We start from the raw sequence: 22,194 nt of genomic DNA, 5'->3' as shown, positions 1-22,194 counted from the left end.
CTCTAAGAAAGACACATCTGTTAGATTATTATCAAGAACAAACTGTAATCCATGAAAATATAGAGATATATTCCCCTAACTGTGATATCCTTCCTGGTATAAGGTCTTACCTTATGTCAGTGCAGCCTACAGTAGCTTTATTGACACTCTTTCATTCTTTAGATGACTAGTAGTACAAGAACTACAACTGGAAACTAAGAGACTCATGCTAGCACAAAAGAAAGGTATTAAGCCAAGTAGTCTGAGGCAATGAGACATCAGTCCTGACTACATTGCATCATTATCCATACAAACTTGTATTCTAAACTGTCCTCTCTGATTTAACTCTTTTCCCTCAGTACTTTCCTCAAATTTCCCCAGGAAGTTTCTGATGAAACTATTGCACAGTCAGGGTAATAACACCTGGAAAACTGTCCTCAGTGGTTCACTGTCAACCTGGAAAGATACAAAGAGTATGGTCCAGGGCTTTTGGTACTGTTTTGTTTTCTCATTAATGACTGCAATGTTGGAACTAAGAGTGTGTTTCTCAATCTGAGAAAGACAGCAAAATGAAAGGACTTGGCATGCTAAGGAAAGGTGTGAGAAAACATAGAATAAAATCCTGGAAGACGAGGTCAATGGAGATGGCAGCAATCAACCATACAAATACATCCTGGAGGAAGACGAGACAGCCAGCTGTTTCACAAAGGAGGATCTATGGGTAATGATAAATCAAAATAAAATCCAATAATGGTTGCTATTGAAAACCACACATATTTAAAGTAACACAGTTACTTTAAAGTAACACAGTTTACATTTGTAATAATTATTTCCTGCTTGCTAGTGGGAGGTAAGGCTCAGCATCCACTGTATCCACTCTTGAAAGCCATACTTTAAAAAAGACATGAATTGACTGGAAAGAGTCCAAAGGAAAGCATTAAGAATGACCAAAGGTCTAGCAAACATATACCACGAAAAAAGACTTGACAGAACCCATGTGATTTACTGAAGACACTAAAGACATTATAACGGTCTACAAATGTAAAATATTGCTGCAAAGAGGAAAGGCACAAACTGTTCCACCACAGACAGGAAAAGAGCTAATGGCCTTAAGGTGCAGTAAAAAAAAAATTCAATTACACTAGGAAGGTTAAGTATGAGGATAGTTAAACACTCAACAGATTGCCCAGGGAGGCTGTGGATCTTCACCAGGAGAGGTTTCTGAGAATAGGATAGACAACCATCTACCCAGACTAGTTTAAATATAATTGAATCTGCCCTGGGGCAGGAAGATGGACAAGATGACCTCTCAGTGTCCTTCACAACCCAATGCTGTATATTCTGTGAATTGCAAGAGAATGATTTATTGTTGAAAAATAGTACAAAGTTGACTTAATTTGCCTTTTAAAAGGACACAACCCTGCTTCAATTCTGAGTGTAATGTAATATTTAACAATTAAGCTGAGGCTTACCAAATAATGCTTCTGATGTAATCTGGCTTTGCTAGGCTCTAAAATGGAGCAGAACCTCTCTTAACTATCATTATCAATTATTCTCAAACTCAGCATGTCTTGCTATTAATTTCAGTGAAAGCACCTCACTTCTCAGCAAAGATTTAGCAACAACAAAGTTGCAACAGGTCTTTCCCAAAACTCAATCCCATGTATGTTTACTACTGTGTTATTGCCTCTATACAGAATAAGAAATGAATGTACATCTTACAAAACAAATCAACCAAACACAGCTTGAGAATCAGGATTATTGACTGCTTTATATACACACTTGAACCCTCTCACTCCTTTAACTGTCAATTACAATTGTAATTTATAATTATTCTCATCATTGCTTGTATGGTTTTCCTACAGAAGGCAACAGATCAGTCATGCTGTTGCAGCAAACCTGCCAGCAGAGTGTGATCTTGTCTCCCCCTGTTATTCATTAAATCTTCTGGTTACAGTGGTTAAAAAAGGCCCCAGTCCTTCATATAACACCTACACACTATAACTCTCTTGCTATTTAACTTATTGTACCATATGCTTCTTTACTTTCACGGTGAAGGAAGAAATTGCATACTTTTTTCAGAAGATATATAGAAATGCAATCACTTGCAGTTAATAATAATGCTAATTATGCAAATTAATGACTATGCTTTTCCTTAAAAAGAAAATAAAATCTCTTATCTACAGGGCTTTATCTTTTTATGGCTGTGATATGAATGACTGTCACCTATTTTTCTGCTAGAACCACATCTCACATCAAAGAACCTAGATATCTTTGAAAGTCAGGTCCTACATGTCTGAATACAGACATCTGAAGGCAAAGGGTCCTGAAGACAGTGAAATCCTGTTTCTCAGATGTAACCTATAAAAGCAGAATTACAGAAGTTTAGTTATGTTAGATACTATATCATGGTCAGATTAAGCTGCTGTTAACAAGACGTTAGCTGTTTGATAATATGCTTTTTCTTCATTGCTTATCATGCTGTGAAAGATGTTACAGCAGATTTGACGAGTATAATGTATAGCTGCAAAACAGAAAAGCAGAACACAGAATGTGACTGATTTGACGGATTTGAACTGCAGGAAACCATAATAGCCCCTTGATTTTTGGGGAAAAAAAATATCAGAATTTAATGAATGAAAGAAAAATTTAATTTTTAAAAGCTAGTTTAAGTATGTGTCATTCAGGAGAATCAAACTTTGTGTGTTCTTAATTTTTGCCAGTGACCTTCAACAAATGGAATGCGTGGTAGTTTGTATGTTAACTGAAATATCCACACGCATGCATGCATGTTTAAAAATAAATCAGTACTGTCAACATTAATTACATTCTTCGAATATCAGTTCATGAAGGGCAACCTATTTTGCAAGAAGGCTATAGATACTTAGTTTTGTCCATGTTATGGCAGTCATGTCCACAGGTCTATCTTTCAACTCTTTATTTGGGATGATATTTTAATAAATTGATCTAGTAAATAATCTAGTAAAGAGTGCAGGTTGTAGTTGTGGGTTTTGTGTTATTTTGCTGGCCACAGCAACACTAAATTCAGTAATATGTTGTGATAGTTATCTATGAAACAGGATACAAAGGAAAATAAGGCGAGACAAATTTAAATTTACAGCTTCACTTACCGAACAATTTATAACATAACTGAGATCCTGCTGTTTTGTGTATCTTTATGTGCACAGCTACAATATGTTTCATCAGACAAATTCAGCTTTATGCCTAATGTCATGTAAAGTCCACTGGCTAATATGACATATACAGTCTCACCACCACTCTGTCACCATGGATTGTCCATAAGCAGAATGGAAGATATTCAGGGATGAATAATGTCTTCATTGTGCATCTTTGTTGCATAAATCAGGGGCAACTGCCTGCTAGTGCAAGGGGTGGGTTGAAGGGATGGATCTGAAGCCATTTTGGCCTCCAAGAAGTACATCTGTGCCTGAAGATGCCAGTGATAGCTCAGTGATGTGCTGCGATTACTGACAGAAGTAAATATCAAGATCTGAAATTGGTTACACTGTAGGTTATAGAGAATACTATAATGCTAATATGGAATTTATTAACATCGTATGTTTTCTATTGGCCCTAAAGGTTTTACTTTTCAGAAATCAATGATAAATTGATTTTATTTTTATAATAAAATATTTTATATTATTCACATTTTTTTGTGTATAATAATAATCAATCATATTTGGTAAACTATCATGGTGTAGCCTACTTCAAATAGTCACAACTCTTAAAAGATCAACATTTAAACTTTGCACAATCATAATTCTTGGGAGTAAAATTTCACCATTCATGACCAAGGTAAAACTGTTACAAACGCTGCCACAGAACTTCCTCGATATTTCTGCATAACAGCCAAATATACAATGCTGTGTATAATAAACACATGTACTGCAAAATATGTCACCTTCCAAAATGAATTCTGAACTCCATTTAACAGTCTCAACCTGTTAACAGGTTTCAGAAAAGGGCAACATTAGATTCACTACACTAAGGGCTCAAAGATCTAGAATACAATGTCTTGGCTGAAAAAAAAATCATCGTTATCTCCCGCATTTTTGAAAAATGAAAAATGGGTCAGATATGAAGAGCTACATACTGCAAATTAAGAGTGAAAGCAGATCATGGTGCTGCTTTGCCTTTCTCATGGACAAGGCAAGGTACCCTGACCTCAGGACTCTTCTGGCACTGAACAGGTTATATGCAGTAATTTAAAAGAAACTCAGTGATTAAAGCTTTGAATTTAATCTGTCAGATGACTGACTAAAGATTTCAGGGCTGCAACAGCATTCACAATTTGAAAGTCACTAAAGGAAAACAGTGAGGAGACAAGAAGGAAGTTGAAGGTGTCATTCCAAACCCAGACTCAACATTATGAGGATGTGAGCTTACACAGAACCAAAAATCTAGGTGCTGTCTTTATTCATCCTCTTTTTGTGAAGGGATTAATTTGGAAATTCTTCTGGAGAATAACAATCTACATGTTAAAAAAAATGAATGCCTTAAAAAGATTCCTCCTGTACATGTGACAGGTGCAGATCCTCCAGTAGTCAAAGTTCAGAAATGGAAGCAATTCTTTAGAAATTAATTTGAACAATTAAACGCTACTCGGGGTAAAGTCTGAGGGGGAGAGGAACAAACTAAGATTATGCCTACAATAAAGCCCCTGCATGCATTGATAATTTGTATTGACACAGTATTACACAGTACTGACAAGGCTGCACTTTAAACTATTGTGGAAGATACCATCAAGCTAAACTAACTATAGATTCCAGCTTGGCTAGCATAACACCAATGATTTCTTCCAGTACAGTCACAACTGTCAGACACCAATTTTTCATGTCTCTTATAGGCATAGTTATGTTGGCAGGTGTTTACTGTAAGCATAGCTTTAATTTAATTAATGGGATTTTCATGGAAAGTCTGTAACACAAACTTCAACATAATGTAGAAGTGGAAGACCCATCTCACTTCTTTATAGCCCAGATCTCAATGTTGGTTACATATGCTTGTGCTGGAGTAAGAAGTTTTAAATTTCTTATACCCGTTTATGAAATAGCTTAGACAATAACACACAGCTCAGCTGAGCATGCTCTGACACACCCAAGAAGAGGTCCCAAAGTTATCACTGCGCTAAAAGACTTGACAGGGAAACATGGATGGTTTTATAAAATGCCTAGGCATTTCTCATAAATTTGCGAGGCAATAAGCAGCCTTTTATGGCAAACCAAGCAAAGAATGGTGTTTCTAAAACAAACCAAATAGGATTAAAGTTTCTCTTGTGACTTCTGATTAGCAATATAAGCAAATGGTTGGATCCAGATTCTGTGCTACACTGTATTTGCCTTGGTCTGGCAAATTGCCCTTGAAATGAACTCTCTGATAACAGAAAGCCTGTGCTACAGCAACTGTTCTCCCTACTGCTCTCTGTGATTAGGGATTGCAGTTAGGACAAATGAGAAATGAAGCAATCAGAAAAGGGGATTAAGACTTTGTTTCAGACACACTTTTGAGCAGGCTTACTTAAGCATTTTTTTTCATCCTGTACAGTACATATTCCATTGCAATTTTGAAAACAGTATCATTTAAAAGTTAACATCTGCTTAGCTGGTAGCACCAGATAAAAGCTCTCATTTGTAATGAACAGGCGAATTTGTTATTGCCCCAGTCAATAGCTATTGACTTGGTAGAGCAGTTCTGCTTATTACAATCAGATCCTTTTTCTTTTTTGTTCAATAGTCAATGACACTGTAACGGAAGGTACTGCTTACAAACTGATGCAATATATATCAGCAACTGCTGGAAGTTAATGACTAATGGTTACAAAGAGGAAAGCATGTGCTAAGAAGAGCATTACACGTCTATTAATCAAATTTACTGCATCCAATGTGCCGTTATAGGTTAGTGGAACTGTAATGCACATCAGATAAATAGTTTCTGCTGTTATTAATCTAAATTTTAGCACAAAACACCTTTTAATCATACTATCATTGCATAAAAAATTTGGCTAGGACAAGATTCTGTCTGACTTTTACAGCACATCTTTTAGTTATAGGAAAGTCTTCTCCTGTGTTGGCTTGAGCAATTCTCAATTTAGGATTTAGTAAAATGCAAGGCAGCTGTTCTGCTCTCAGCTGAAGTCATGTTATTCTCCAAATACCACAGATGGGGCAGTACAAATGCAAGGCAACATCCTAAAGGTAAACTGGCAAAAGAAAAGCACAGCAGAGTCCGTGTGTCCGTTGCTCAGTGCACCTCCTCACTTCTTCCCTGCAGCAGAGCAGTACTGCACAACTTTGTCCTTTACACTTTATAAAACTTGCACTTTCCATGCCTTATTTGTTGGTAACTCATGTATTTTTTTCATTCTATAATTATTGCTGTATAATTTTTTTTTTAAACCTGCCTGACCCCGAAATACTTACTTTCTAACCTTCTCTATTTATGTTATATCTGATATGAATATTTTTATTATGACAGTGTGACTATAACAGTATCATCTACTATTTTTACATTACGTCTAAGCAAACATTCCAAAAACAATAATAAAGTTTGTTGGCTCCTTAGAGAAAAGCAGAACAGCTAATGATGACTTCTTGACTTACAGTTATCTATAATTATTTTTCCTGTAGAACAGGAACAAATACTCTAATGTTTGAGCACTGATTTATGTTTTTTTCTCTGTTTTCTGAATGCAATCTTCATTTCTCTCTAGACTGATGACGAGACATTACAGAAAGAAAATTTATAAATGTGGCAAAGATTAAACAATCATGCCATTGCCAAGTACATTGTACTGTACTCTGTGTGCACCATCTAATTAGATTTAAACAATGTTCATAAATCACAGACATTAGTCTTTTTCAGAAATGAGACATACACTGCATGGATCCTAGTCATACCTGTGATACTGATTCATAAACTGCCCATGTTGGTGACACTGGTGGAATTTAATTGCTGCTATACTGCTCATTATGAAGCTAGGAGCTAAATTCAATTAAGTTCCTACATATTTATATCTCTTGACAAAGATCTCCAATGTTGCTCAGCCAGTATTAACTCACGTTCTTGTTCGTTGTCAGCAGAGCTGTTACTGACAGGAGAGCAATGGAGGAGACTAAGCCATATCCTCCCAGAAGTCTACAACACAATGGATTCTTTTAGTCTAGTAACCAATCATTCCTAAATAATAATGAATTTATCCTTGCAATACTGTGTGAAGCAAAAAAAAAAAATAAATTCCTCTTCATCTTAATTTAGAACTACAGAGAGACAGCTTTTACCAAGGTTATACCATAAACCTATTGAAATTCCATTCCAGTGACATGAGTTCAGAAGCTATACTTTCCTCTTTGTCTAGTACATTGTGTTTTCCAAACATAGCTTTTGATATTGTAACAAGGTGAAAACGGGAAATATTCATAACATATTTATTGCATTTACTGTGATAGTAAGAGGACATCATTGTTTTGTATGCACAACATGGCTTAGTTGAGGCTATGATTAATTTTGAGAAGAGTATAATTTACGAGTTTTTCAATTCAGTACTACAAAAGGTTGGCATTAAAGAAATTATGTGCATATTAATAAAATTTTTTACTTAATACTTAAATGATAACTAGATATTTCTGCATTTGAGAAAAGTCCACCACTAAAAATGCTATATTTCAAGGACGAGCGATTTCGCTTGGCAGCTGCAACAGGTATAAAGAGTAAGACATTTCATAGATTATTCCGGAGTTTTAGTGAATCATCTGCAAGCGTACAATAAATTTAAAGAGTTTACACCTTATTTCTTTAAAATAGGAAATTGATCTCTTCTGGTACCAAAATCAGTAAAACAAAATAAATAATGAGTGCTTGTGGGAGAATATAGCAGCTCCCTTACAAGATTATTTGTCTTCATTGTCAACTCAGTTACATTTATAGTTTTCTCTACTGTATTCCACTATTTCACAAGAATCTGTAAAGACTTCAGTTGAATGAGGCGGATTCTTATTAAAAAATGAAAGCAAAACATATATAATTGAAAACAGATAGGCTGTGCAGTTCCTATTATGGTCCCAAACTCTGTAGTATCTACTGTCACTCTGTGATTTAAATTTCTGAGAATTGCAATTCATATTGAATGTAGAACTAATGATTAATTTTGTTACTAAATATCACAGAATGGGAAAAACAACAAAAACCTATCAATATTAGTATAAATAGTAACTTACTTTTTGTAACGACTCCTTCAAGGCGAATTATATTTGGGTGGTCAAATTGTCCCATGATACTAGCCTCTCTCAGGAAATCTCTTCTCTGCCTGTCCATATAGCCACCTTTTAGAGTTTTAATTGCAACAGGTATTTCTCTTTTTCCCGGTGTCTTCAGACGTCCACTGCACACTTCTCCAAACTCACCTTAAATAGATAAAACATTTGTTAGATCATTCACAGTGACTGAAGACCTACAGTACAGTTTATACTGCTGAACTTAAACACCTTATTTTTCAAAATAACCTTCAATAGCTGTCTTAAAAGCTGTCTTTTAAAAATAGTTTGGTTATTTGTAGTTGTCAGTGAAACAAGAATGCAAAAATATTCCAAGAAACTCACACATCCTGTAGAAGTGGACAGAGAAATAATGGATGGGATATGCAAGTTCCTGAATTTCATCACATCCAAGAAAAGCTAAATACTCGGCCATACTTCATAACAAATAATAATCTTCCCTTTGTGCCACACCACGAGATTATGGGGAATCATACTTTCAATGCAACAGCCAAACTATGTGCCCTCCACAAGTGGTTCTTCTTGTTTTACAGACATTTTGAGACTGAACTTTGATATGTTTGTCATATAACTGAGCAGGCTATGAGGAAGGAATGTAATGTCACTTAGATTTTAATTCTAATGATGGCAAAATATCTACCTAAAATATCTATTTATGGCAACTGATATCTATAGGGGTGTCATGCACCAAGACCTATATGAAAACAAATGCCATAAGAATATCAGAATACCCGAGTACCCTCCAATCGTATAAAGCGTTTAAAATGTACTTAATGCTATTATGCCCCAGAAAAGCACTTGCATGTGATTTATTTAAATGGGCTTACACACCTACTTGAAATTAATTACATATTTCACTGTTCAGACTGCTAAAGGCCAACAGTTTCAGAAAATCAGGATTGAGCTGCATAATGAGAGGAATCTCAAAGCTTGCTTCACCTGATGTTTTTCTCTGTATCTAAGGGCTTTTGAAGAATGCATGCCTCCTCATACTCCCTTTACACATTTACTAATTAAGTTTGTATGGAAATCACAGCTTTCCTTTGATCTCGAAGCCACTCAAAAGTTATTTAAAGCCCCTACCAAATACACTGTGGATGCCTGCAGGTCAGTTTTCAATGGGTCATAATTCAGTAAATGAAAAACAATGTCCACAAAAATATTTCAAAGCACTTCTTAGTGCAGAGTACTTCCACAGCGAAACTAAATTCTCTACCCCAGTCATTTTGGAATCAGAACAGTTGAAAATAAAAAACAAGTTATAAACATATATATATATATATATATATAACTGGAGGAAATAATTTGTTACCCCCTCTGTTGAGTGCTGTCTGAATTCATTTTACTTAAACTTTAAGGACAGAACAAAAGAAAACACAAAAAGAGAGCTCTACCCTGTAACACTGTGTCTTCAGATATGAACCAAATCTAGAAGAGAGAGGCATTAAAGGCAGAAGCCTCACTTCAGAAAGTTGTAACTCCCTGATGTTATAGGATTAGAATGGGTATTGTCATACAGCTTTTATTTTATTAGGTTCTGTCACTTCCACTAAAACAAAACAAGGTTTTATTAGCCAATAAGATACAGGAAGAGTGGAGGGATTAAAAACCAATTTCATAGCTTGTCTTTCACTTCAAAACAGAGACATCATCAAGTGCAAGAGTACAATTAGCAGATGCTGAACATAACCTCTGAGTAAATTAGCAGCTTCTTAAATAGCTATCCAAAGCAAAGTGTTCTAGGTCTTCTTTCTACCAAACCCCCCCCATTTTAAACATTTCTACATAATTTAAAAAAAGAAATTAAATCATATACTTCCCTGAAGGTGTGTGCATATGTCTGAAAATATATGTCATCAGACTACTGCTCTGGGAATCTTCTGACAAAAGGCAGGGAGTTGGGTAGGGATTTTTCTGTATGATTTTGCCCCTTTCACTCTTAGAAAGCTTTCCTTAAAAATTTGTTTGTCTGACTACTGCCACTGAAAAATCAGTAGCTAATTTGGACTTCTAAGTCCTATCATAAAACAAAGTCATGAAACCTGAATGATCTGAAGGAGACATGGTAAATCAATCTACTATTCTGTGATATATCCAGCAGTGCTAGAACGCATCTTTAAAGCCATGACCTTATTGGATCTTACTGGCTTTTCAAACTTAAATGCCTAAAGTGAGAAAAATTTCCAATTTCAGTGGAAAGCAAAAATCCTAGAGCCTTAATAACCAGATTTTTAAAGAGATGTCATGATCAATAAATCTGCAGAACAGCAAAATCTCATTTTTGAGAATAATTTGGAAAGCATAAGTTATAGAATAAATAGTTTTGCTAGTATAAGATTATACAAGAGTACTACAACTTTGGAATTTCATAAATAACAACATTCATACCCCAGAGACTGTAAAGGGCTGTTCACCAAGTGTTTTGAAATGGATTAAACAGAAGGAGGTAGGTGAAGGACTTACAATGCCGATTCCAAAGCAGGGGAAGGAACATCGTGTCTTCTCCCTGACCTGTTTCTTTTCCCTTTTTAGGATGCATGATTTGTACAGTTAGAAAGAAATTTCACTCCCCTTGGATATTGGGATTGATAAACTGGTGAACATAAAGACTAACAACAATTTTTTTTGTGACATGATCTCACACAGTCATCAGCTCACAGAACAGACAGCTACCACATTTAGAAAACTAAGGTATGTGTAACAACTTCTAGTTCTGGTTTAGACAAGATGGAGAACAATGATATAATTTAAAACACTGAACTATTTACACTGAGAAAGAATTTGTCGAGACTTCACCTCAGTGTATTTTTTCTACACCTTTGTTCAGATAAAGAATTCTGAATGTTTTTAAAGTGAAATGGGAATGTGTTCAACAAAAGGGATTTTTAAAATCTAAGAATGTAAGTTCATTGCTCAAGTTTAATGATAAATAATACAAATGTTGACCTGTAGCAGTAAAGGTTCATGACTGCATGTGTAATAAGTAGAAGGTAAGAGCCAGATGTCAATGAAGTTGACATCTTTCCTTGCTCTGGGGAAAAAGCTGGTGATAACTAGAGAAGATAAGATTGTCTGTTCAGTTTTAATAAAGTGTAAGTAATTCCTGGTTTAATGATATGAACCCCACATGTCTTACTGTGTGTTACACAAAAATAAGCTGAGGAGTCTAGAAACTTACCCTGTGCAAACCACACACCCCTTTTCTCATTCAGGCATAACATATATGTTATTTAAAATGAAGCAGTAGTCATCAGTCATTTATAAGTCTGATATGCAGTCTGGTATTACTACTTGGGATCAAAACAAATGTCTTATAACACAGACAGTTGCTGTTGATAGAACTGAAAGGTCACAGCACCAAATACAGCTCAGTTCATTTCCCCCAGTTTTAGTCATTAGGTCTATGGGAGAACTGGCAAAATATTTAGATTATAAAAAGAATATAGTGTACTCTCTGTGAAAAATTGAAGAGTTGGCCTCTTCCCTGAGTTTCAACATTTTAACAAAAAAAAAAAAAGAGTATAACTTTTAAGACAGACCTACAAAGTAGCCCTGGGAATTCCTTCCATGAAGAGTTGCTAAAGCCTTAAACCAAAGAGCAAGAAGAAATGAGGCAGAAAGGAGTGTCATGGACAGGACAAAATCAAACGATACGGTAACATGTCAGTAGGTGCAGCAAGTTCAGTATGAACGGTGTCTGAAAGGGACCATCTGAAGAAAAACCATAGCAATGAAGAGATGGCAAAAAGGCACCCATTGATCTTTGTAATGAACCAATGGGCGATCATGGAATATTTTATATTAGTGATAAAAAAAAATGGGCCAAGAGTTTTGAATCCAAGAATATACAATATCAAATTAAACAATAGTAAAACTTGGCCGTAAGTAATGGATAAAATAAAAGGGAATGGACCTTTTTACAATTTCACCAATGTCACCATTTAAACAGTAGCTGTTCCTAGAATGTACACTTCATTAATACCTGTTTATTTGGTTGATGTTACCATGAGAAACATAAGCAAAGCACTTACGAATAGGTTCTGTTTTGCCTTTGGTATTGTAATCAACTTGCTATTACAAATATTTGATCAAACTGCAATTTCCATTTTGGTTGTAAACTGCTTCCCCTACTGCCTTTACTCTCCAGTTTGAACCAAGATATCAGCAGAAGCTATTAGACCATTAACAGCTATTAACCTGGATAATATTTTATTCAATTAAAAAGTCTACAAAATAGCATTTTTTTTCTCAGAGGTAAATTAGGAGATCATGGGAAGCCACTCAAGGGAAGTGACCTGACTACATACCCATCTTGAATTTGGATTTATGTGCAGATATTGTTACTTTAATGCAGATATCTCACATCTATACATGGAGTAAGTAAAGCACGAATAATTTAGAGAGGACTTTGCAAAGTCTGTATTTTACTTCCTTTATTTTCACCAAAGCACCAGAAGGATTGGTAGTAACTCAGAAGGTTTGCAGATGTACTGGAACACCAAAAGCATACCAGAGGGGAAGACTGGGAGAGCCGAGATCAAAGTTTCAAATAACTAGCTCCACTGTATATAGTGGCTGCATTCAAAAACATCAGCTTAGTAAATGTCCACTAGGAGGACCTGAAAAAGGGTTTTAACAAGATTGCACTAATTAATTTTTTTCTCAAAGTAATCTTCTGAGCATAGCATCCTTTCTTAATTTGTTAACGCTTTGCATTTCCTATTATTACCTGCCTGATGATATGAACTTGCAATAGGAATGTTTATTAAATCTACAACTAAATGTATAGACATTCTCTCTTTTTTTTGGCTATGATGTCTGACTGTTGCAGGCCAAGTGTCATCTTGATATTTGTAACTACTAAAAGGCTATTTGTTGCCACCTTCTCTGAACCTGTTTTTAGTATCCAATGGAAAAAACATCATTATGTGGAACAGTCAGTGTGTAAGCAACAATTTTAGATATATGCGGTCTCATTTTTTACATCACGTAGTACTATCCTTATGCTACTAGTACTTGGCACCAAAGGAGCAGAACAAATTGTGTAACATGGCTAATAAATGACTGCAGAGAAATACCAATGTCTTGTACAGCATTCAGATATACCTGTACAACAGAGCATAAGTAGGTAAATATCATACACTCAGGGGCTCCTAAATTTTGCACTTCTAAGCAGAGACTGAAAAATAGGATGAAAATAATAAATAGCAGTCTTTGTTTTTCAAGTCTGTAGTGTATGTGCATTTGAGATAAGTGGAGCAGTGAAGAGATTTTAACTTTTAACAGTGCTGTAATCAGAAATGAGATAATCAGTAGCTTTAGCTGAAAATACTACTTCTGATTTGATAGGATCATCCTCACATAGATTACTCAGCAGCAAATAATATAATGTACATTTCCAATTCACATCATCCAAGATTATAATTACCAAATACTTTAAAAGATAACTTGGGTTCATAGTTAGGTAAGCTGAAAAAAGAAACTTGAAAAAAGAAACTAGGAAAAATACTTGCCTTGAGTGTCAAAGCCATCTGCACTGCAACTAGTGAATTGTAAAGAGCTTTTGGACACAACTTCTTTAACTGAAAAACTAAACTGGAAACTGCCTTCATGAAGAGATCAGTTTCAAAAATGTCTTGCTCAGAAATGCTAGAAAAAAATTTTCAAATATTTGCAATGTTCCACTTTGACATTTTCTGAATGAAAACTTCTAGTTCTTGAATTGAATTAATTTTTGTTTTGAAAAATTGGTTACAGCAACTCATAATGAAAATCATTGATCAAAATAAAATGCTCAAACAAAAAAATTTAAGAAATGCATCTATTAATTCACTTCTTAAAAGATTTGAATGTTTCATTTTGTAAAAGAATTTAATTTTTGTTTCACTTAGGTGAAAATTGTAAAGATCTTTAAAAAATAATTCTATAAGAAATCCATTTTATATCCAGTTGCAGTGTTTAATACAAAATTAGAGAAAAGGCATTAAAAAAGTTTTAGGACTGCTGTGAATTATAATGATATGTTATGCCCCCTAGCAACTATTGAAGAACTCTGTTAGAATTTGTACTCTCCATGCCTCAGGCATGGTATTTAACCTGTATCTTGCCTATATGGAAATGGGTTAATTTCACTGCAATCAGTTTGCAAGTCCTGCTAGGCAAATATCTTTGAAGATGGCAGATTACCTAACTAATTTTAGAAGATAAAAAAATACAAAAATAAAATACGTCAAAGCAGGCAAAAAGTCACTCCCACGCATACAAGAAAACGGAGGGAGAAGCTGAGCAAAGAATTTTCATAAATGAATTAAGTTGAGAATAAGGACACAATTTTCATCTGAACTAAAATCAATAGGCTCAATCCTTGTCTGTTCTATTCAACCGTTTTGAAATCAGCAGTTATACCAATGTTGAATGTAGTTCAATATGCTTTATAATCTAAAACATCAATAACCATAGTATGTCTGAAGAAAAGGAAGAAATAAAAGAAATCAGAATGTTTTCTGCAGAAGTCAGCCCTCTGAGGGCTCTCTCAAGCTCATAATTCCAATGGTGCACAGTGCCAGCTACATATTATCTAGCTTAAGCAATCAGGTAGACTCTAAAGTACTCCAGCAATATGGACCGCGGTATGAAATAGAATTTTTCTGTCTTACTTTCAGATCAATATTTTCTCTCCCCTGTTTGTTAACAGACCTGGGTTTATTTCTGTTGCATTATTTATATGACATTTTCTAGTGCATTGGCACTGGAAACATATGCATTGCTATCAGCATAGTACGTATCATTAAATGAGGGATCTCAACTGAAAAATACCTTTCCTTTCTTAAGTGACGAAGATATATGAAACAAAGATAAAAAAGAAGGATCAAAGGGCATTATGTTTTCTGATAGTAATTTGCTTGACAATACTTTCATGAGTTCTTTGGTGGTCTCTTTATGAGCAAATTAATTTTTTTTTTTTTTTTCCCACTGATTCCCTTCTACAAGATGTAACTGATTTTTGCAGTTTGTTGTACTGTGAATATTTTTTCTTGACAGCATTAAAGTTAGAGAAAGTAAATAAGGTAAAAAAAGCGCATTTGTGTATTGACATATACTTAGTAAGTAATAAAACAACATTGCTAAAGAAAGCCCAGAATGGATAGCTCAAAGATGGGTATTGGAGTATGGAACATACTAACTATGGCTACTGAAACAAAATTACAGTGAGGTGAAGACAAAACATCTGTGTATCTTATATAATAAGTACTTTTAAGACAGTAATTTACAAAATTCAGTCACTCCTAATATCTTAAGGACACAGAAATATCCATATTGTTTAAACTGAGGACAGGTATACTGTTAATGTCTTTCAGAGGAAGAAATTAAATTTCAGAGCTGGAATTAGAGCTCAGGATTCTGTCCCTATGCTCATCAAATTTCTGACACAGACCCTTAGCTCTCCACCTTCCCTTTCTATTGGTGCTGAGAAATTATTAGTGCTCAACAGCCATTGACAGTGTGTGGGTAACAACACAGAGGATGTAATACACCACAGAAACTTCAGACTCTCCTTGTCAGTCTGTTTTTTGGTTTAATCTGTTAAAATTGTGAGAAATGTTGGTGGGCCTTCTGAATGACATGTTGGTCACAGACCATGCATTGAGATCCACTAGTTAGGTAAGTTTGTAAGGCCTTTTTCTAGCCTTGTCTTTTGAAGTCCTCAGTAAACTACAGCTGGGTAAAACAGTGAGCAAACAATCTCAGGACCAGGTCAATTAATGAAATGCTATCTGCCCTAGATAGAACACAAGTTACAAGAAATGGTTTTACAGGACTCTGATCTTGACAAGTATTTCACTTTCCTTGTGCTAACCACAAAGGTGTATTTTCTGTCACCATGGAGTTGCCACCAGGACCTCTAGTGAACTCTTGACAGCTGCCATGAGCCTTTATCCCTACATAGGCTTTCCAAAAGTGAATGCATGGGAACACTTGCATGGTGCATTCCTGAGTAGCAAAACCTGGCAATTAAACCAAAGGTAAGACAAGAGGATAACAACGCTCAGAATAGACATGCCTACAAACATATCACGTCAGCAAAGAGTAAGATCCGTGAAAACACGAGGGCCACTGTGGTGGTGCAACTCCCCCACCCTCCTGGGCCGCTCGGTGCTTGGTGCGATTCCCCCTCCCTGGGCCACATGCCAACCTAAGATGGGTTGAGAAAGGCAGTGGACCAGAGCACCCCCTTAATGCACCTGGGTCCTGCCTCTCCTATTGCTTGGGAATGGTAATGACAATCAATCACCTCCTGACAGCCTAGTACATCTGTACCTGGGTCATGGCCCAAAGTGGGTGATACCAGAACTTCAAAATCTAGGAAGTTCTGGGCCTGCACAACTGGTGTAAGGTACCAGAGTATTTCAACGTCCAAGTTGGGCTGAAATGGAAAAGTACCTGAAAGTCAATTATCTCAGACCCTATAAATACCGAACCTAAGCAAGACCCTTCGAGCTCTCCTGGATTGCAGCAGGCTGTGACCAGCATCTCCCCTGAGCTGGGACGCCTCTCGAGTACAGACTCCTCAAGGTATAAAGATTGTCTGCCAACAAAGCCAGGGCAAAGACAGACTTCTTGAGGCTCAATTATCACATGTTGAGGAATGCTGAAGCATTGTGAGTATTTACTCTAAACTCAAGAAGAGGGAAATTTTAACTACAGGCTAGCCTCTTCCATCCACCTCTCTACCTATCTACATGCTTGAATATGCACATTTGCATTCAGGACTGTGGGTGTCTACATATTTCACTGAATCCAAATATTTCCATCTGTGTGTGTAAATGTTTTGTGTTTATACATACGTACATACGTATATTTTGATTTAGGGTACCTTGTAGTAAATTAGTGTGAATCTTGTAATTCTCAAATATGTAGTTAAGTCACTGTTTTAGTTATAACATATTCTACTAAATTACCTTGATAATCTTTAAATTGGTCAGTCATTAAGTGCTGCTAAAATTCAACTGTTTGATCCACCTCAGACCATTAATAAATCTTGAATTGCTGCTAAATCATAACCACGTCAAATATTTCATCCGCGACAGTCACATTATCTCCCTTAGAAAAAAAAGGCCAATATACATACAGGAATAATGAGTTTCTGAAACCTATTTTCAAACAGCTGTGAAATGGCCTACATGCCCAATGAGATGTTCTCAACTGAAGATAAACACCCCACAGATGAGAACAGGGTCTAAAAAAGGTCATTCAGATGTAATTCCTCTCTGTTCCCGCTACACACTTGGACAAAGACAAAAAGGGATGTAAGAAGAGATTCTGCAGCTATTTTTCTCAGTCATCCTGCTTCCCAGCTCCATGTCACCTTTCATACTGTCCACACCTTCTCATCAAATCTTCCTCTTTTCCCACTGTGCCAATGATCCTTCTCTGCACAGCTATAGGAAAGCCTACCCCAAGCTAGCCTCTCCTTTTCGCCCTTGTACTCCACCTATTTTCTATTTGACAATAATTTTTTCTCAGTCTTCTATATTCTGATCTTACTTCCCCCAAGACAGAGATTCATATCTAATCTCCCCCTCAGTGACAGAGAACATGTGACATTAACTATGACAAACGATGAGTGACACCATCTTTTGAGTACATTTGGAACAAAGAAAAAAAAACGAACCAAAAAAACCAACCCTACCCAAAACATTGATAAAGCCCTAAAAAATGGTTTGGGATAAACCTATCGCTTTGGAGAATCTGCCTCTCAAGAACTCCTTATTTCAATATACCCACATTTGGAACATTAGCCAAATACAATACCTCATGTACACCACACCTGAGAGTTAACTTGTGCTATCACAGAAATATGTCCACATTTTGTACTACACTTGACCACTTGCATTATGCTGGTGACTTCAGAAAAGCAGCCTTTCCATGCTTAGACATTTTTTAAAGAGAGTATATTTTTACCTGCCCCAATAACTCTCTCAATACGAATTCTTGAAGGATCTATCTCCTTTGCAAACTCATGGACAGCAAGAGATGGGTCTTCATATGTGTCTGGATCAATATATGTTTTGGTTCCTGGGAAACGTACTGCAAAAAAGAGAGAATACTAGGAATCAAGAATTCTTTGACATTCACGCACAATGAAACGGGGAGTTTTTGTTTTTTGGGGGGGGGTTTTGACTGGAAAATTGAAAGGATTTGAAATAATATATTAAATCTTCCACATTTAAATTTACAGAACCCACAGAAAAGGATAATGACCCAAAATTACTAATGCTTGTTACTGATTTCACAGAAGCCAACTGTAGAATGCAAGAGTTGCTCGCAGTTGCTGTCAGCACCAGGGCCTTCAAAGATTGACTGAGCACAAACTTAAACATTTCCTCTTATCCTGCAAGTGGCCTTTTTAGATGAGGCTTCTGAGACATTAAACACCTGGGTGGTACAACTCCATAGACAGAGAAGCCTCTGCCAACCCAACACTTAGCAAAAGCATTCAGCTGAAACTGTAAGCAAGGTCCTGCTGGACCCTGCTCAAATCTTCTGAGATGTTCTGGGTGACTGAAAGCATGGGTACTTCTTCAGGATTTCTACGGTGCATTGTTACATCAAACATCCTTTCAACTTGCAATGATAACCAACATCCAGCGTTAGTGTAAACAATGGAGAAAATATGGGTATTAGGTTCTCTGAATGTTATTTATACCTCTAGTTACTGTCATGTTTGCTAGCTACACAGGTCCCAGAGTTTAACCTGTCCCACAGAAACAAAAAGTCAAAGGCCTTTAGAAAACTCAGTCTTTGGTATTCAACTGATAAGATAGTATCAAACTCTTATGATGTTTTGTCTCTGTTCCAGCTGAACACAAGCATCTCCTGAGGTATAGCATTTCAGGCAGGAAAATTAAGAGGGCAGTAAAGCTTTTGGAAATTTCTGCTTAGGAAAAACTAACAGCCCTAGCTAAGTTTTAAGGAAAATTCTATTTTGGGTATGAGAAAATACTTTTATTTATGTATTTATTTATTTTATTATTGTGAGCATCTCCTTTCCAAATGCTATTTAGTATTTTAATCTGAAGAGGATCCTTGGAGTCTCTGCACTTAGCTCACATCCTTAAGGAATGCTTCAAGTACAGCTGGTAAATTTGGAAAATGCAGCAAGTCATGAGAGAAAATGTGAGCTCCAAGCTGGTCACTTGAAAGGGTGTCTACAGAGACACCAAGTGATGGCTCAAAGATATGGGGAAAAGCCAATCCTCAAGACTAACAGTGATTACTGCCAAAGCAGTTTATATTCCCCTTTGCTGTTCCTTGGGCAATTTAGGCAATCTGTCCTTTACTTTGAAAAGAGTGCTTTCTAGTTCAGTCCTTTCATTTATGGGTGGATGGCTGAACATTCCTTTTGCCAAACAGGTCCAATCTTTGAGATCCTCTTCTCTGAGGATGGGTCCTGGAGGACTGTGCTGTTTTGTTCTCCTCTGATCATCTGGAACAACCAGAGAGCCAGGTGCAAGACGAGAATAAAAATATCCAAATCTATTTACAAGGCTTCAATAATTTTTGTTTGCTTCCTTGGAGATGGCTGTGGCAATAGCTGGTTGGTGCCAGATTGCTTTGGCAGGCTCCAGCAACTCATAATTTTCTGGCATGACTAATATCCCTTGTGTTCTTGAGTATAGCATGTCCAAGAACTTATGCTGTTTCTCTTGGACTATCTGGATGGGAAATTTTTTAGGCTGCTGCCATGTGGTGATTAAGTTCTGGAAAACTTTCAACCCATTAAGAGAAGTTGATGTAGATAATGCATCAACTTATCAGGATAAGAGGAAGGTACTGCAGCTGGGTCAAGAGAACCTCTTTTAAAAGAATTAAGTACCTCTCAGCCTTCTTCCTCTTATCACTTAGGAGCTGAATCTAAAGCAGCTCATTATCTGATGAGCCTAAATGCTCATTTAGTATGAAGAATGCTCATTTAGGTGAATAACACATGTTCAGGACACATGAATGTGGCTGGGCTTCATTAAGTAGGGTGCAGCAGCCATTTGGGCCACACACAATACAGAAATGGGGAAGGCACCAGACATCATGGGATCTCATCAGCAAGATCACAGATCTTTCTAACTCACTTCAAAGATTTTATTTCCTGAAATCTTCCTCTCACTTGCACTGAGCTCCCAAGGGAGAGAGGAAGGATGAACAGCAGATTGTTTTCTTCTGCACACTGCAGAAGCATAGGATGTAAAGCATGGACATCACAAATCTGGGAACAGGAACAGGCAATGCTAAGCAGTGCAGGTCTTGCAGCAGAGTTTCTTTTTAAACAGTTTCAGACAGTGTAGGAGAGGTCACCCTTATATCAATCCCAGCAGAGACTGCACAACCCCACATATTGTTTCAAGTTGAGATCCTGGATATCAAATCTATAGGCAGTCGGCAGTCAGATAAAGATTGCTGTTAGCATGAAGGACATACTTCTTATAGAGGTGCTGAGTGCTGAGTGTAAAGGAGGGAGTATTATTGGCAATAGAGTCTTAGCTACTGGGGTAAATCACAGTAATTCCTCTTTATCCTTGGTCCTATGGAGCACATACATGAGTAGAAACTTGCCCCCTCAAGTCTGATGCTGAGATAACTGCAAATGAATGAGAAGCCGCTGAGATGAAGCTTTGTGTCAACATGAAATACAGTTATCATTTACCCTGGCCTAAAGACACTGAGTGAGGCTTTTCTCAAATTCAGTCATGGTCTCAGAGGCATATATCAAACTCTTCAGCAGGAACGTTTTTGTCTTCTTTCCTTTTTGACCATGTTTGGAAACAAATGACAGACAAATCTTCCTAGGAAGTATCCTTTATGGGGAAATGTGTCCTTTTCCTTGACAGAAAGAGCAACTTGGCTGGATATAGTGGTGTCACCTGAAAAAAGACTTCTGGTGATTTAGCTTCTGTCTTGATCATAATATTTGCAGAGATGTTATAAAAAATGACAAAACCCCCCAAACATTTAATACCTTTTTTATAATAACCTTTGAATAAATAAAAACTTTAAATAGATACTCTAACATAAAACAGTGAGACTAGTAATTTAAACTAAGTAGCTAAACTAAACTACATAAACTAATATACTGCTCACAAGAGATTGCCAGGATTTTTTCTCACTGTACTGATCAGTGAGTAGGAACATGATGGAAGGCAACCCATTCCACTTTTTATTTCTTTGGTGGCTGGAAGTGTAGATCCCTACAACCAACGAGAACTGGATACAAATAAGTCACATAGTCACCAAGAGAGGTATTTTGAGGCAGAAGTTCAATATGGTCCAGACCCGCTGAGAATTCAAAGAAATATACCTGAAAAACTGATAAATATTATTAATAGAATACCAAAAAACCTTATTAACTAGAGTGAATTCAGTGAAATTGTTCAAGAGAACATACAAAGAAGAATAAATACCCTTGATGGTGCAGACAATGGAGAAACTATTCAAATGGCCAGATTAAAACATCAAGGGCAAAAGCTGTACAGAAAACAATGAACATTCTTCATTTAAAACATGATATAGATATTATATAACAGTGTTGAACTACTTACAATGTCCATTTTGCAAATGAGCCCTTCTTTTCTCTTCAGATTTCATTTTGGCCTTTATGTACCACTGGCATCTTTCAAGAAAAACAAGTGAGGTTTTAATTAAAATACTTGTCATGCATAAAATAAATGTACATTAAGTTTTATCTGAACTTTTATGAAAGCCAAAATCTTTGCATTTGGAATATATATTTAGTTATGAATCGAGAGAAATATGCATGAAGAACTACAAACAGATTAGATAACAAATAAAAATAAAACATGGTTGAATGATTAGTATGAAAATGAATACCTAAATTAATTTGATGCAATACTTTATTTCCAAGTTTGCCTCC

General features: G+C 36.2%; 1 protein-coding gene across 7 annotated transcripts in view; it reads right to left on the bottom strand.

Annotated features, from left to right (window-relative positions):
• The window catches only part of LOC141957722 (ephrin type-A receptor 6), a 529,737-nt gene that overhangs the window by 100,751 nt on the left and 406,792 nt on the right, over positions 1 to 22,194 (bottom strand). For 6 of the 7 annotated variants that reach the window (XM_074899660.1, XM_074899687.1, XM_074899670.1 and 3 more), the window contains 3 exons: positions 21,863 to 21,933; positions 18,234 to 18,359; positions 8,214 to 8,399 (listed from right to left, as the gene is read on the bottom strand). In XM_074899660.1, coding sequence (XP_074755761.1) covers positions 8,214 to 8,399; positions 18,234 to 18,359; positions 21,863 to 21,933 — 383 coding nt within the window. Of the gene's footprint in view, positions 1 to 2,259; positions 2,341 to 8,213; positions 8,400 to 18,233; positions 18,360 to 21,862; positions 21,934 to 22,194 lie in introns of those variants that run through there. The other variant, XM_074899694.1, reaches the window with a different exon arrangement.

Source organism: Athene noctua, chromosome 1 (assembly GCF_965140245.1).
Source record: "Athene noctua chromosome 1, bAthNoc1.hap1.1, whole genome shotgun sequence".
NCBI lineage: Eukaryota > Metazoa > Chordata > Aves > Strigiformes > Strigidae > Athene > Athene noctua.
Note: the sequence above shows the minus strand (reverse complement) of the source record. Positions and strands in the feature narration are given on the sequence as shown.